General features: G+C 40.2%; 1 protein-coding gene across 5 annotated transcripts in view; it reads right to left on the bottom strand.

Moving 5' to 3' along the window:
* Nucleotides 1-9,266: 9,266 nt before the first annotated feature.
* Nucleotides 9,267-14,905, bottom strand: part of CTPS2 (CTP synthase 2) — a 120,910-nt gene continuing 115,271 nt past the window's right edge. For 2 of the 5 annotated variants that reach the window (XM_055438301.2, XM_055438302.2), the window contains exons 18-19: nt 12,132-12,242; nt 9,279-10,813 (exon numbers count right to left, since the gene is read on the bottom strand). In XM_055438301.2, coding sequence (XP_055294276.1) covers nt 12,173-12,242 — 70 coding nt within the window. In that variant the 3' untranslated portion in view covers nt 9,279-10,813; nt 12,132-12,172. Of the gene's footprint in view, nt 10,814-12,131; nt 12,243-14,905 lie in introns of all 5 variants that reach the window. The other 3 variants (XM_088833552.1, XM_055438303.2, XM_055438305.2) reach the window with 3 other exon arrangements.

Genomic DNA, 14,905 nt, shown 5'->3' on the forward strand with positions numbered 1-14,905 from the left:
ATTGTGAATGTACTGAAAACCTGTGAATGCTTTTTAAGTGGGTAAATTGTATGGTATGTGAATTATATATCAATAAAGCTAGTAGATATAAATATTTAAAGTTGGGAAATCAAAGAGAAACAAAGATTAAGAAAAGGCAATTCACAAAGGTGGAGATCAGAATGGCTAATATTACCAGAAATCAGAGAAATGTTAAAACAAGAAGATACCATTTTGCACCCATCAGACAAAAATTAGAAAAGTGAGTAAGACTTAGCAGGTGGTGTGAGGGATCTGGCCCATTCCTGATCTGCTGATAGAAATGTAGACAGGCAACCTGGCTGGTCGTGACTCCGTTAGGTGTGCCTATTTCCTGTGCATGTGTGCTTAGTCGTGTCTGACTCTCTGCGACTCCATGGACTGTAGCCCACCAGACTCCTCTATCCATGGGATTTCCCAGGCAAGAATACTGGAGCAGGTTGCCATTTCCTCCTGAAGGGATCTTCCTGATCCAGGGAATGAACCTGCACCTCCTGCACTGGCAGACAGATTCTTTACCACTGACCCACTAGGGAAGCCCCATTTTCTCTGTTGTATGGTCAGCCACAGAGTTTGACATACCACAGAGAACCACTGCTGAGCACTGGAAATGTGACTAGTCTGCATTGAGGTGTGCTGTCAAGATCAATAGACCCAGACTATATACTAAATTTAAAACAAATAGCCAATAAACATTAAATCTCACTTCTAAATTAAGACATCATTTACGCAGCCACTTGAAGAAATTTTCTAGTTCATAGTCATGCTTTTCCCTTATTAACTGTCATTTTTAAACAACTTTGATTGGGTCATTAGCGTTAGGGGCACCTTTCCTGCTACAGGTTTCCTAGGTTGCCTTCATTCTGTTTCAGATTAGAAAACAATTATATTAATATGCAATTATTTATTATCAAGCCAGAAACAGGCAGGAATCATGAGAGCCATGGAAAAGGATTCGAGTGTCATTTACAAATTTAATAAATTCCCAATTGCAGAGCATGACTGCATTTCCAACTGTTCATCATTCAACAGCTGAAAGTCCCATTATTATTATAAAACCCTTCATGAAACATATCACAATCCTATAAATCTACCCAATTCTTCCCTAGGTTGGAGGAAATCATCCTTGAGCATGTTCACATGTGTGTACAGCTTCTCTCAGTAGAGGAGAAAGTCTCACATACATGTCATCACCTCCCAGGTAAGATGCCATGACATGATTCTCTCTCTCCATTAAAGAACTCTTGAAAACTCAGATGCTACTCATGTGTGAATCTCTTCCGATCTGCCCTAACATCAGAATGAATAATCTGAACATAGGGCTCAAAGTCTACTCTCTAGCACCCTACTGGCAAAGTTGACTCAAAAATGTTTGATGAATTGAATTATCCATGCGTCTCAACCTTTCTTTTCCATTTTCTTCAGTCCTGATTAGAAGGGCCAAATTTGCTGACCAACAGTAGCTTCCACCTGAAGCTTTGACAGGTGGTCTGGTTATTTTCTAAACTATACCCAAATCAAGGCCAAAATGTAGAATTACAACACTGACAATCAGTAGATTTTGCTGTAAATGTTTGTTTTCCTTTGAATGCAGAAAATACGCATTACTTGCAAATGTTATTAAGGGGAATGTAAAAGAACCTGCCAAGTAAATTTCCCCTATGATGGTCCTGGGTGCAGAGTGGGAAACCCTAGAAAAGTAAAACCAACTAACCTGTGTTTTTCCTCTCTTTTAAAAATACTGTTCAGTATCTAGAGAGTTCTAAGGAAGAGTGAAGCAAGTACTTTCTCAAAAAACAGAGGCAGAGGTAGGGTTCAGGTACCTGGGGGCCACCAGAAGAAACCAGTCAGATGACAGACTGCCAAACCCAACAGCAAGTCTCACAAGTGGCTATACTATACTGGTTTCACCCCAAACACAAAAGTATGCATAAGCAAATAGGAGATGCTTTACGATTTTAATCTTATACTTATGCTGTCTGAATTCCACCCAGGGGTTCCACCATGAGCAAGTGGTGGATGTACACATCCCCTTTATACAGAAACTAGAGCTGTGCTGTCCAACGCCACAGCAACTCCCTCATGCAGCTATTGAGCACTCAAAATGTGGCTAGTCTGAATTAAGATGCGTTTGTAAATATAAAATCCACACCAAACTTCAAAGACTTAATATAACAAAAAGAACGTAAAATATCTCATTAAAATATATTGACTACATGTTGAAATTATATTTTACATATATAGTAGCAAAATATATTACTAAAATTAATTTTACCTGTTTCTTTTCACTTTGTAATATGGCTACTACAAATTTTCAAATACTACATATGGCTCACGTTTTATTTTTTTGGATAGCACTGGCTAATATTTGCTTAATGTATTTATGTGCTCCTACGTTGAGTGCATATATATTTACAATTATTATGTCCTTGCTTTGATCTATCCCTCTATTATTATGAAATGTCTTTGTCTCCTATTATAGTCTTTGTTTTAAAGTCTATTTTGTCTGATATGAGTTCGGCTATTCCAGCCTTCTTTTCATTTCCATTTGTATGGGATAGCTTTTTGCATCCCCTCACTTTCAGTCTACATGTGTCTTTAGATCTGAAGTGAGTTTCCTGTAGGCAGCATATGTATGGGTTTTGTATTTGTATCCATTCAGTCAGTCTACGTCTTTTGATTGGAACATTTAGTCCATTGATATTTAAACTAATTATTGATAGGTATGTACTTATTTCTATTTTGTTCATTATTTTCTAGTTGTTTATGTAGTTCTTTTTCCTTTCTTGTTTTGTGCTCTTTCTTTGTAATTTGATGACAATCTTTAGTTTCATGTTTTTATTTCTATTTTTGTCTGTGTGTGTGTATCACAGGTTTTTGATTTGTGGTTACCATAAGATTTACATATAACAACATATGTATATATATACATATATATATACATACACATGTATGATTATTATAAGTTGATAGTCTCTTAAGTGTAAATATATTCTAACAACTCCACATTTTTACTCCCCCCAGCCACCTTTAAAGTTTTGTCATCATATTTTATATCTTTTTGTTTTGTATATCCCTTAACTACTTATTGTGGATATAGATGATTTCACTACTTTTATCTATTAACCTTCCTACTATATTTATAAGTGGTTGGTTAACTACCTTTAAAGCATGTTTACCTCTACCAATGAATTTTTCCTTTTATAGTTTTCAGATTTCTACTGTGGTCTTTTCTGCTTAGAGAAGTCCCTTTAAAATATCTTGTAAGGCTGGTTCAGTGGTGCTGAAGTCTTTTAGCTTTTGCTTGACTGTGAAACTCTCTCTCTCCTTCAAATCTGAATGAAAGCCTTGACGGGTAGAGTACTCTTGATTGTAGGTTTTTTCCTTTTATTACTTTGAATATATTGTTCCACTCCCTCTGGTCTGCAGAGTTTCTGCTGAAAAGTCAGCTAAAGTTCTTATGGGAGTTCCCTTATACATAACTGGTTGCTTTTCATTTACCACTTTCAAGATTCTCCATCTTTAATTTTTGTCATTTTAGTATCATGTGTCTTTTGGTGTGGCTCTCTTGGCTTCCTCTTGTTTGGGACTCTCTGTGATTCTTGAACCTGGGTATCTGTTTCCTTTCCCAGGTTAGGGAAGCTTTCAGTCTTGCCAGTATTTCTAATACAAAGATGCATCTACTCAGCTCCTACTCATGCATCAGGATTTGGTTCAAGCACCCAGCTAGATCACAGGTTTTTCCATATTCTCAGCCGCATCAATTCAGGGTTGGGCACACAGCACATGCACAATATCTGTGACAAACTGAACTAAAAATTGACCTTTCCCTTGTATATTTTTTTGTACTCATTTTTTTCACTAGAGAAATATAACTACATCTGAAATAAGAATGCTGCTTAAATATTACAGTAAAACAAGAATTTTTGCATGATATGCCTCTGAAAGAACCCAGAACCATCTGATAATATGGTCTCCAGGGAAGGGAACAAGAATTCTTTTATAATCTTTTTAAGAGAATATCTTCATTATGTAGAAAAAGGATTTTTTAAATTTAGGTTCCACTGGAGACTTGTAAATAATTTTCCTTGCCTTGTACCTTTTAGATCAGTAGTCAACAAACTTTTTCTGTAAAGTGCCAGATAGTAAATATTGTAGGCTTGTGGGTCTCTGCGGCAACCACTCAACTCTGCTGTAGTAGCTTGAAAACAACAATAGATAATATGTAAAGGAAGGTGAATGACTACATGTAAATAAAACATTAATTTAAAAAATAGGTGGAATTTAGCCAGTTTACCACCCCCCCCACCACAAACCTGCTTTAGATAGTGTCTCCTTTGAACAATACAGAATGTGTAATCATATTCTTTACTTTTTCATTCTTAAATAGGTTAAAACAAATCTCCCTCCAACTCAAGTTAAGAATTATGCTAGGAATGTTGGAACAAAAAGATAAAGATAATGGGGAACAGAAGAAAAATATCTAGTTTATTATATAAAATCATAGAATAGTGATACTTAGGAAAGCAAAGGTGTTTCAAAAGCCACGAATAACTCTCTCCTATCAGAAATCTTCCATGTAAGAATCAATGATGGCAACAAAGAAGTCATATTCTGGGTTGAAAATTACTTCTGAGTCTCCATACTTCTCAAGTTGGACACTAAAATAATATATACCTGTGCAAATAAATTCAGAAATTGCTATTCCAGAAATGCAGATAATCTAAATTAACTACATATTGACTGCTTACCATTAAATTCTCTACAGAAGTGACCACTGTAACAAGTAGTTTCATCATCCTGGCCCGTGGCACATGATGAGGATTCTCTAATTCAGAGGATCTCCCTGAAAGGGTGATTCAGTGTGGAAAAGTTTACTTTACTGGGACATTGGCCCCAAACCCCAGGTTCCAGGCTTTTATCTAACTCTTCAGAATACTCCCAGCATATTATCTGAAATCCTACTCTCTCCCAGAAAAAAATGAAAGCAATATTCTATTTTCAAAACAATTTCTTGTTCAAGAAAAAGAAGGGAAGTTTAAAACTTAGCATTAAGGCTATAAATGAACAATATAACCAAACAGTGCCAACTAGATTCCCCAGCTTTACACTGGTATTCTTCTCAGAGGAAGCAGGTAATACCAAAGAAGTTTTAGGGATAGAAAGTGGGCCCCATAGAATTTGCCACTATCTTTTAGAGATATTCATGGGCATAAGCCTAAAAGACCAAAAGCTGCATAGCAAAAAGCAGCTCAAAAAGTTCAATTTGTATTTCCATCAATGACTGTATGTCCCACACGGAAAGTCTATGGAGAAATAGGGTAGGATGTCTACTAGACCAGTGAAAACCTTGATGTTTAGCAAAATTCAAGTTAAGATGGAAACCCAGTTGCTTTGTTCAAGGGCAGTATGAGTCACAATCAAATGAGCTGTTTTTCAAAATGGCTCACCTATTATTATTGATAATAGAAGCAGCAGTGATATATGCAATATAGCAGCTCATCATTACATTTGGCTTATTAATAAACCCATACTCAAATGTAAACACAAATGAAATAATGGTATCACTCAAGAAAAGCCTACCTCAGAACTGAGAGGCTGGTTACTTGCCCAGAGCTAACTTTCTGGCTAGTACTAACTATGCCACTCAGATTAATTATGAGTATAGAGCCTACTTCCTTACCACTGACCCTAAGAGTACAAGTTTGATTCTATTTTGCAGATTCAAAGAATCCTACATCTTCCCATCCACAAGTGAAAGAGTTAGAAGGGATACTCTCAGAAGGGTTTGGCAGCCTAGGGAGAAAGTGATCCAGACACAATGCTGCTATGTGATCTTGAGCTCTTTCTTGCTCCATTCAAGAAGTTCAAACAAACCCCAAAAACACTAACACAGAACCCACAGGCAACATTTCACTAACTCTGGATTTCTGGGGCTGTCTCTGTGTATCTCCCCTCATCTTATATGGCATCTTCAGGGTGCAGAACTTCAACTCTATGGAGAAACTGTGATGAGTGTCGATGTCTGGCACTGACCTTAACAGAGCACAGATGTGCATATAACTGGTACTTTTTACTACAACAGAACAGAAAGTCGAAGTAAGAAAGACAGCGACAAGAGTGACAATTAGGAATGGAGCTGGAGAACTTATGGAGAAAACAAAGAAGCTGAGTCCCTTCAGCTTCAGGTCAACCCAAATTTCAATAAAGGAAAAGTGTGGGCTGATACCAAGCAGGTGATGACGCCAGTGAAACACTATTACCACTCACCCAACTGCCCGCCAGTCTGGGAAACCACACCCCCGCTGGATCTTGCAGCTCTCTGCCCACTATTTTTGCACTGTGAGACTGCGAGCACAAATTTGTGTAAAACATTTACCTGCTTTGCTCAAAAGGCTTTTCTTGGCTCACTAGTTTGTCAGAGGATCCCATTTTACACTCTCCCATAAGTGTCTTTGTCCTTATTCTTTGACATTCATAGCTCCCTGAACATATCACAATTATAATTACATGCTTATTTTCCTATAGATTTGTGTAAAGCCTTTCTTCCCTGAAGAAAAGGTCAGGTGCAAGAGGGTAGGTTGCTTCTGCAGGGGAAGAAAAATCATTTTGCCTCTACCCTTCTAGGTTCTTGACTGAGAACTTTCTGTAATAACAGATTAACAGGAGAAAAACAAACAAATTCTGTTGTTGAACCAAAGACTGTGTGCATATGTCTCCTGAGGCCAAACAAACTGAAACGTTGGAGTTTGGAGCAGAGAAAGCTTTATTGATTGAGAGGCCACCAGTAGAGAAGATGGGAGTTGTAGGCTAATCTCAGATCCATCTTACTGGCTGGCCAGGGTGTAAGATCTTCAAAGGCAAAAGGGGGTAAAAGCATGCGTGATCAGCTCATGCACAGTTCTCTGATTGGTGTGTGAGGCAGCGACCGGGTAATGTTTTGGGAGTCAACATCATCAACCTGGTTTCAAATGATCTGGGGTCTACTGCTCATGCTCAACAATTAGTCACCATCCATCACTAGGGTGAGGGTCTTAGTTTTTCCTGACACAGGGATCGAATCCAGGTCTCCTGCATTGCAGGCGGATTCTTTACCATCTGAGCCACAAGGGATGCCCTCAGTTCCTGAAGAACAACTCAAAGATAAGCATCAGATTGTCATACATCCCTGGAAGAGGAACTAGGGCTCTGTATTATCACTGAACTATTGCTGCCCAATATTTATTTAGGGGGGGGCTCCAAAATCACTGCAGATGGTGACTGCAGCCATGAAATTGAAAGACACTTGCGCCTTGGAAGAAAAGCTATGACCAACCTAGACAGCATATTAAAAAGCTGAGACATTACTTTGCCAACAAGGTCCATCTAGTCAAAGCTATCGGAGAAGGCAATGGCAAGCCACTCCAGTACTCTTGCCTAGAAAATCCCATGGACGGAGGAGCCTGGTAGGCTGCAATCCGTGGGGTCGCTAAGGGTCAGACACGACTGAGCGACTTCACTTTCACTTTTCACTTTCACACATTGGAGAAGGAAATGGCAACCCACTCCAGTGTTCTTGCCTGGAGAATCCCAGGGACGGGGGAGCCTTGTGGACTTCCATCTATGGGGTCACACAGAGTCGGACACGACTGAAGTGACTTAGCAGCAGCAGCAGCAGCAGTCAAAGCTATGGTTTTTCCAGTAGTCATGTTCGGATGTGAGAGTTGGACTATAAAGAAAAAGCTGAGTGCCGAAGAATTGATGCTTTTGAACTGTAGTGTTGGAGAAGACTCTTGAGAGTCCCTTGGACTGCAAGGAGATCCAACCAGTCCATCCTAAAGGAAATCAGTCCTGAATGTTCATTGGAAGGACTGATATTGAAGCTGAAACTCCAATACTTTGGCCACCTGATGCAAAGAACTGACTCATTGGAAAAGACCGTGATGCTGGGAAAGATTGAAGGCAGGAGGAGAAGGGGACGACAGAGGATGAGATGGTTGGACAGCATCACTGACTCAATGGACATGAGTTTGAGCAAGCTCCGGGAATTGGTGATGGTCAGGGAAGCCTGGTGTGCTGCAGTCCATGGAGTCGCAAAGAGGCGGACACGACTGAGCGACTGAACTGAACTGACTGTTGCCCAACTGCCTGTCCTTTGTTTCTGCATCCTCTCACTTTCCTAATTAGGAACTCAGGGAGAGCATAGGACACTGAAGCCTTTCTCTCCAACAAGAAACAGGACACGGGAAATCTTTGGTATCCAGGAGGGTCCTGCTTGGTTTCAGTTTAATAGCATGTATACCTGCTGTAGACATGGAAGAGACCCAGGAAAACTGAGTAACTTCTAAACAGCCCAAACCATCACCTTCGCTACCATCTCCAGCTAAAGAGAAAAGATGTTGTGGCGGAGGCCAGTTAGGGGAGGTGACCAGGCAAAGCCCAGGAATCCAGGGTGAGGTTGTTATGCAGATTGAAGTCACTGCCTTCTCCACTGAGAAGAGGTTCTGGAGATTTAGAGTCATGCAGGTTGCCCTTATAAATGTAAATATCTCTTAAAAAGGGCAACTTCTATTCAGTTTTCAAAGCTTTCCTTGTCTGCTGTTTCTTTAAACTCAGCCTAAAATAATCCTTTTGTCAGAGACATACTTGGGGGGCAGATTCTACTTCCCCTCACTTCCCCAGCGCCTACACCAGGTGTTACTCATCCTGAGGGTCAAGACATATTTGTCAAATGAATGATTTCTAATACCTTCCTATGTGTTCATGGCCACGGCTGCTACACTATCCTAAGCAGGCATGCTACCACCTTTCTGCCCTTCACTGTAGCAACAACAAAAAGGCTGGTTTGTTGTTTTTAAGTGCACTTCCTTCCGGTCCTATTTACATGCATCATTAGCCCAAAGTGTAAGCACTCTAAGTTATTTTAGAAATCACAATCATTACAATTGTAAACTCCAATTGAAGCCAGACTACCCTTGTGCTGTTCAGAATCCCCTCGGTGCTTACGTACCTCTCTCTAGGAGGCCTATTCCAGCTTTTAACCTTCCGTGTGGGCTTTTCATGTGGAGCCTCTTGTGATCTTCAAGCTGTAATTTTCACAAGTGGCGCCCTGAAGCTCTTTAATATTTTTGTTTACCAGAAGTATTCGTTTCATTTCTGCATGTTTGGTAAATGAATTTTCTGTAGCAGTTCACAAAATAATGTTTCACAGCATTAAGAGAAAAAAGTTAAAGGCCAAAGACAACCACAAAAAAATCAAGTGAGCAGTTAAAATATTTATATTAGTTTCAGAAGGCTCAAATATAAGCAACAACTAAGTCATCGCAAGCACATTCAACAGGGAAATCAGGAAGCATACTGGATAAGATTGTTGTACAGCCGGCCGGAGACTGGGGCAGGTGAGGGAGATGCAGGGCTAGATCCTATCTTTATTTTAAAATCTGGTATTTAGCTCTTTGTGAATTTTTTAAAATGAGTTTTGGTTTTTAAAAATTCTTACATCAAAATACTACTGATGTTTCCTCCAGAAGTCAAACAGAATTACCATATGTAATTCCATTCCTAGGTATAACTGTTTACCAAAAGAGTTAAAAAAAAAAACAAACAGATATTCAATTATTTACAGAACTTCCGTGGTGGTCAAATGGTTAGGACTCTGTGCTCTCACTGTCAAGGACCTGGATTGAATCCCCAGTCAGGGAACTAAGATTCCACAAACCTCACGGTGTGGCAAAAACAAAAAGAAATACAATTATTTACACATGACTGTTCACAGAAGCACTATCCACAAAAGACATAAGGTAGAAACAACCCAAATGCCCATCAATGGATGAATGGATAAACAAATTATAGTCTAATCCATACCAGGAAATTCTATTCAGCCATAAAAAGGAAGGAAAAACTGACATAGGCTACATTGTGGATGAACTTTAAAAACATCAAGCTCAGTGACAGAGGCCAGACACAAAAGGCCACATATTGTATGATTCCACTAATATGAAATATCCAGAATAGGCAAATCCACAGAAATAGAAAGGAGTTGCGGAGGGCTGAGAGGGAGGAATGGACAGTGACTGCTAATGGGTGTGGGGATTTATTTTTGAGGAATGGAAATGTTTTGGAACCAGATAAAGGTGGTGGTTGTACAACACTATGAATGTACCTAATGCTACTGCATTGTTCACTTTGAAATGGTTAATTCTATGTTATGTGAATTTCACCTCAAATATGTGTGTGTGTGTGTGTGTGTGTGTGTGTGTGTTACTGATCGTGACTCCTGAATTTTTTTATGCTCCCTTAAATTCAATGCCTGAGGCCAGGACCCTACTTACCAACCCTAGTCTTGGACCTGTTTCATTTCACTTTTTAGTAGAAATAAACAGTGAGAAATTGAAATAAGCTTGGGCCACATGAAAATCTGTGGCTGAATTCCAGGTAACAGAAAGACTCATTTTTGACTCAAAACTAGTCATTGTCTGTGCCTTGCCAGTCTTCCCATATAGCCTGGAGAAGCCTCAGTTACCTGGATCCTTGCTTACCACCTGGACATCACCATATGCCAGACAAAACACCAAAACACTTTCTGTCCATTGAGATGGTTGGGAAATGTTTAATCGGCTGAAGAAATTTGCAAGAACCAAAGGTTACCTCTGGAGGAAAAAGAAAACCACCCCTTTGATTCTGGTTTATTGAAGTATGTATTATTAGATTCCCCTTGAGGTTGAACATCCCATGTTTGGTGGAGAACAGAGTGATTCTACAAATGTGGTGATTTCATCAGATAGTTCCTTCATCTTGGCTTCAGTTACTTCAGAGCCTTAAAAAAAAAAAAAAAAAGAATATACATATTAGCCACATCAGAAGCTGAATAATGTAAGTCTTTGAAGTACTTCCAACTAATCTTTGCATCATTTTGGTTTGCTTCTGAATGGCTCCATGTTTGAGGCAAATCTAAACAAACCTGGATGTGCCTTCCCTGGTGAACAGCAATGTTCTGCCCCTAAGTGAAATAAGAGAAATCATACTGGAGCGACTGACTCTGTACAAATTTTCCAAAAGCTGCTGTCCCTACTAAAGAGCTGTGGTGCTCGAAAAGACTCTTGAGAGTCCCTTGGATAGCAAGGAGATCAAACCAGTCCATCCTAAAGGAAATCAGTCCTGAATATTCATTAAAAGGACTGATGCTGAAGCTGAAACTCCAATACTTTGGCCACCTGATGCGAAGAACTGACTGACTGGAAAAGACCCTGATGCTGGGAAAGATTGAAGGCAGGAGGAGAAGGGGATGACAGAGGATGAGACGGTTGGATGGCATCACCGACTCGATGGACATGAGTTTGAGTAGGGAGTTGGTGATGGACAGGGAGGCCTGGCGTGCTGCAGTCCATGGGGTCACTAAGAGTCGGACACGACTGAGTGACTGAACTGAACTGAACTATTAAAGAGCAGGAACAATTTAAGACCTGTTCTACCCCTAGGGATGTCCAAGCAGGATTGGCCTGTGAGTGTGAATGGAATAAAGCCATCCAGGCTGCTACCTTTTCTAATAAAACCTCCAGGAGCTGTGAGGGACATAAGCTGCCCTTGGAAGCCAAGTCAGTCTCTGACATCTCCCTACAAAGAAAGAAAACACTATTTTATTTTCTAAAAATTCAAGGAAGTCTGCTTTTTCATGAGCGACTGAGATTACAGGTCAACACACTGTGTCTGGAAATCAAGTTTTATTGGGACACAGCCCTGCCTATTTATGTGTGGACGTCCAAGCCTGCTCTCCATCTCCAATGCGCTGCAGGGCCTGAAAAGCTGCAAACAGCTCCTGTCTGGCCCTTTACAGTACAAGTGTGCTGACCCCTCAGATACACTCTTACGGCTCTAACCGCCACAGCCTCCATGTATCCATTTATAGGTGCTCAGATATATTTATTCCTGGCCTCATGCACATTGCTAACTGCTCGCTTTCTCAGGGGTGTTCCAGGTTACCAGAAGCATAATCAGCTGTCAGGTCTGTTCTGCTCACTATGCCAGTCAAACAGGAGCATCCGGGATCCTGTGAGATGAGTCCTGTGATGCTCCCTCCTACACCGAGACGACAGCTCGTCTATAAAACAAACAGGAACGTCAAGGCTCCATCTCACCCTCTCAGGCTGTCCTGGTGATTCCAAGTCATGGGTCAGTTTCAGCTGATTTCCAACTCCGCTAACCTTGGCTCTGAAAAGCTGTCATCACTGGCATCACTGTATCTGTCACTAGAGCAAAAGATTAACTGATTCAGCAAAAGGTAAACAGTTTTGCACAATTATTCTATTTATGATCCCAAACACTTTCCATAATGACCCCCCACTCAGAGGAAATACTAAGGAGTATTCTAATACTACTTCTTAGTCACTCCAGGAAGACATTAATTCAACCATAACCAATGGTCTCCTTCTTCTGTCAGAGGAATTGATCACTTGCTTTTAAATTGGAAGTACTTTATTTAGAAAATTTATAAAAGCATTTCAATTTAGACTGAAATGTATAACCTGAAGACCACTAATATAGGCCAACAACATGGAAGTTTTCCATTTCAATAAGCATTCTCATAGGTCCAAGGGTTTGAGAAATAATTTGTACAATTTTGCTATTTTCAAATTAGAAACTTTATGTGTTGCTCCAACTACATCAAGTTACATGTAGTATTCAAAGTAGGACTGATTATTGACATAGATGCCGCCATCTTGGGTTTCTGTAGAAATAAAGCTTCTCCACGAGATAGGCCTACGATTGTACTTTGACTTGGAGCCAAAGGCTCACTTTGGGGTTCCTCTTGCTTGGTTCCAAGTAAACCAGCAGGCTGACCAACCCCTCAAGAGCTCTACTGATCTATCAAGATGGCTTTGTGAGGACGTGATTTACGCCTGAGCTACTCCTAGCCTTGGCCAAGGTTTTGCTGACTTATAGCAACAGAAGTCTGAATTCCGTAAAAGTTCAAAATTCACTTTTTTTAAAAGAGAGGAGAGGAAGCAATTGGAGAAACCCTATGCTGACAGGCTAGAAAACAAAGATTTATGCTAAACATATTGAGTAAATATCAATAAATACATAAAATCATAACCAACAACCTCACTCTCCACCCTGATTTCTGGACAAAATACTGGAAAGGGGGAGGGTGGGGTTACAGTATGGAGAAGACAAAGGAAAAGCTCAAGAATGGCAGAAAAGACAAGGTTTGTTAGATGAACAATCAAGTAGAAAATATCTCCTAGTTATATTTTAATTCAGGAAAACCACTTCTACTGTTATCAAAGGGTTTTCAATAAAGAAACACATAATAACCAAAAAATATTTCTTCAAAAAAAGAACCCAGAAAAGCTGATATATCCTTATCCATGCACTCTCACCCTACAAACCAGAGTCCCTTCTGGTTCTCTGCGACAAAAGGGGATTTGGAAGATGCATTCAACTTCCTGTGTGAGAAGAAATGAAGGTCAAGGATGTTCAAGTGATTCACCAGGCGCACAGCTTGTTCGAGGTGCGGCCAGAATACCTGTATCATGCTAACCCAGGCCACAAGTTCAAGTCTCAGCTGTGCGCTACGGTGTGCCCACAAGGCGTGTACCCTGACACCACAAGTGAGACGGTCCAAAGGGCCAAAGGAACTCCATTTTCTCAAGTCGTTCAAGCTTCCTTCCCTGCTGCTGAACTCGGGAAAGAGTGGGGTGGGCCCACATCTGACCCCTCACGCTCTTGGCTGTACTAGTAATTAGCTATGTACCTTCAGACCGGTCACTTGATCCCTTGAGAGTCCAGAAAAAATCAGTAAGGATACCTACAACACCTCACCAAAATGTTACGAGGGCCAAAAAAGACTGCACAAATGTACTCTGAAACTACATAAAAATATAAGCCATTGCTGGTTATGAGGGCTATATGTTTATAACATGATATCTCTCAAAAAGTCATGGAAATATAAAGAAGCAGTGAAAACTGCCAAGTGCGTGATTTTCCTGTATCAAGAGTAATTCCCTACCCACTTTAGCAAGTGGACTTGGGTGGGTCTATCCTAATGGCTCTCGTTTCCTGTCTGCTGGCTATCAGCTCTAAACTCTGCCAATGTATCAGTATGGCACAGGGTAAGCCTAACAAAGGGATGCTCCAAGGCAAATGATGGGGTTCACTTGTTTTTCCATATGTGTTCAGGGGTGGAGACAGAACAACCAAATAAACCGCAACACTCAACAGAATTCTCAAAATAAGCAATGCTGCTAAGCATGCTGATTTTATGGCATTCATGTGCCAGCAAAACACAAGTGCTAGAAACACAATCTGCATGCAGAACAGCAACAGCTCCTGCAAATGTAATAAAATCTGTACCATGTAAGACTTAGGGGTTCATTTTTGTTTCACACAGAGTAGACTTAAGTCATAAGATATACTTCTCTGGGGATATTTTCACTTAGTTCGAGACATCTCAGCTCTATCTTAAGCCTAACCTATCTCTTTAAATAATCTCTGTACACACACACACACACTTCTCAGTGGGGAGAGTTATTAGGTATTAGGCTCTTACATGTTAAATTTTTTGAAAGGTCACAGAATATGGAACTGTTCATATTCTGTGAACAGTTGTGAGTCTTGTTACATTTGAGGAGCAAACAGTTTTAAACCTGCACTGTCCAATATGGTAGCCACAAGCCACAGTAGCTATCTGAATTTAAATCAACTAAGTCTCTTGATCTATGACAATGCTTTTGAACTGTGGTGTTGGAGAAGACTCTTGAGAGTCCCTTGGACTGCAAGGAGATCCAACTAGTCCATCCTAAAGGAAATCAGTCCTGAACAATCATTGGAAAGACTGATGTTGAAACTGAAGCTCCAATGCCTTGGCCACCTGATGCAAAGAACAGAGTCACTGGAAAAGACCCTGATG

The sequence above is a fragment of the Moschus berezovskii genome, chromosome X, assembly GCF_049115385.1.
Source record: "Moschus berezovskii isolate FMDL1 chromosome X, NW_MosBer_1.0, whole genome shotgun sequence".
NCBI lineage: Eukaryota > Metazoa > Chordata > Mammalia > Artiodactyla > Moschidae > Moschus > Moschus berezovskii.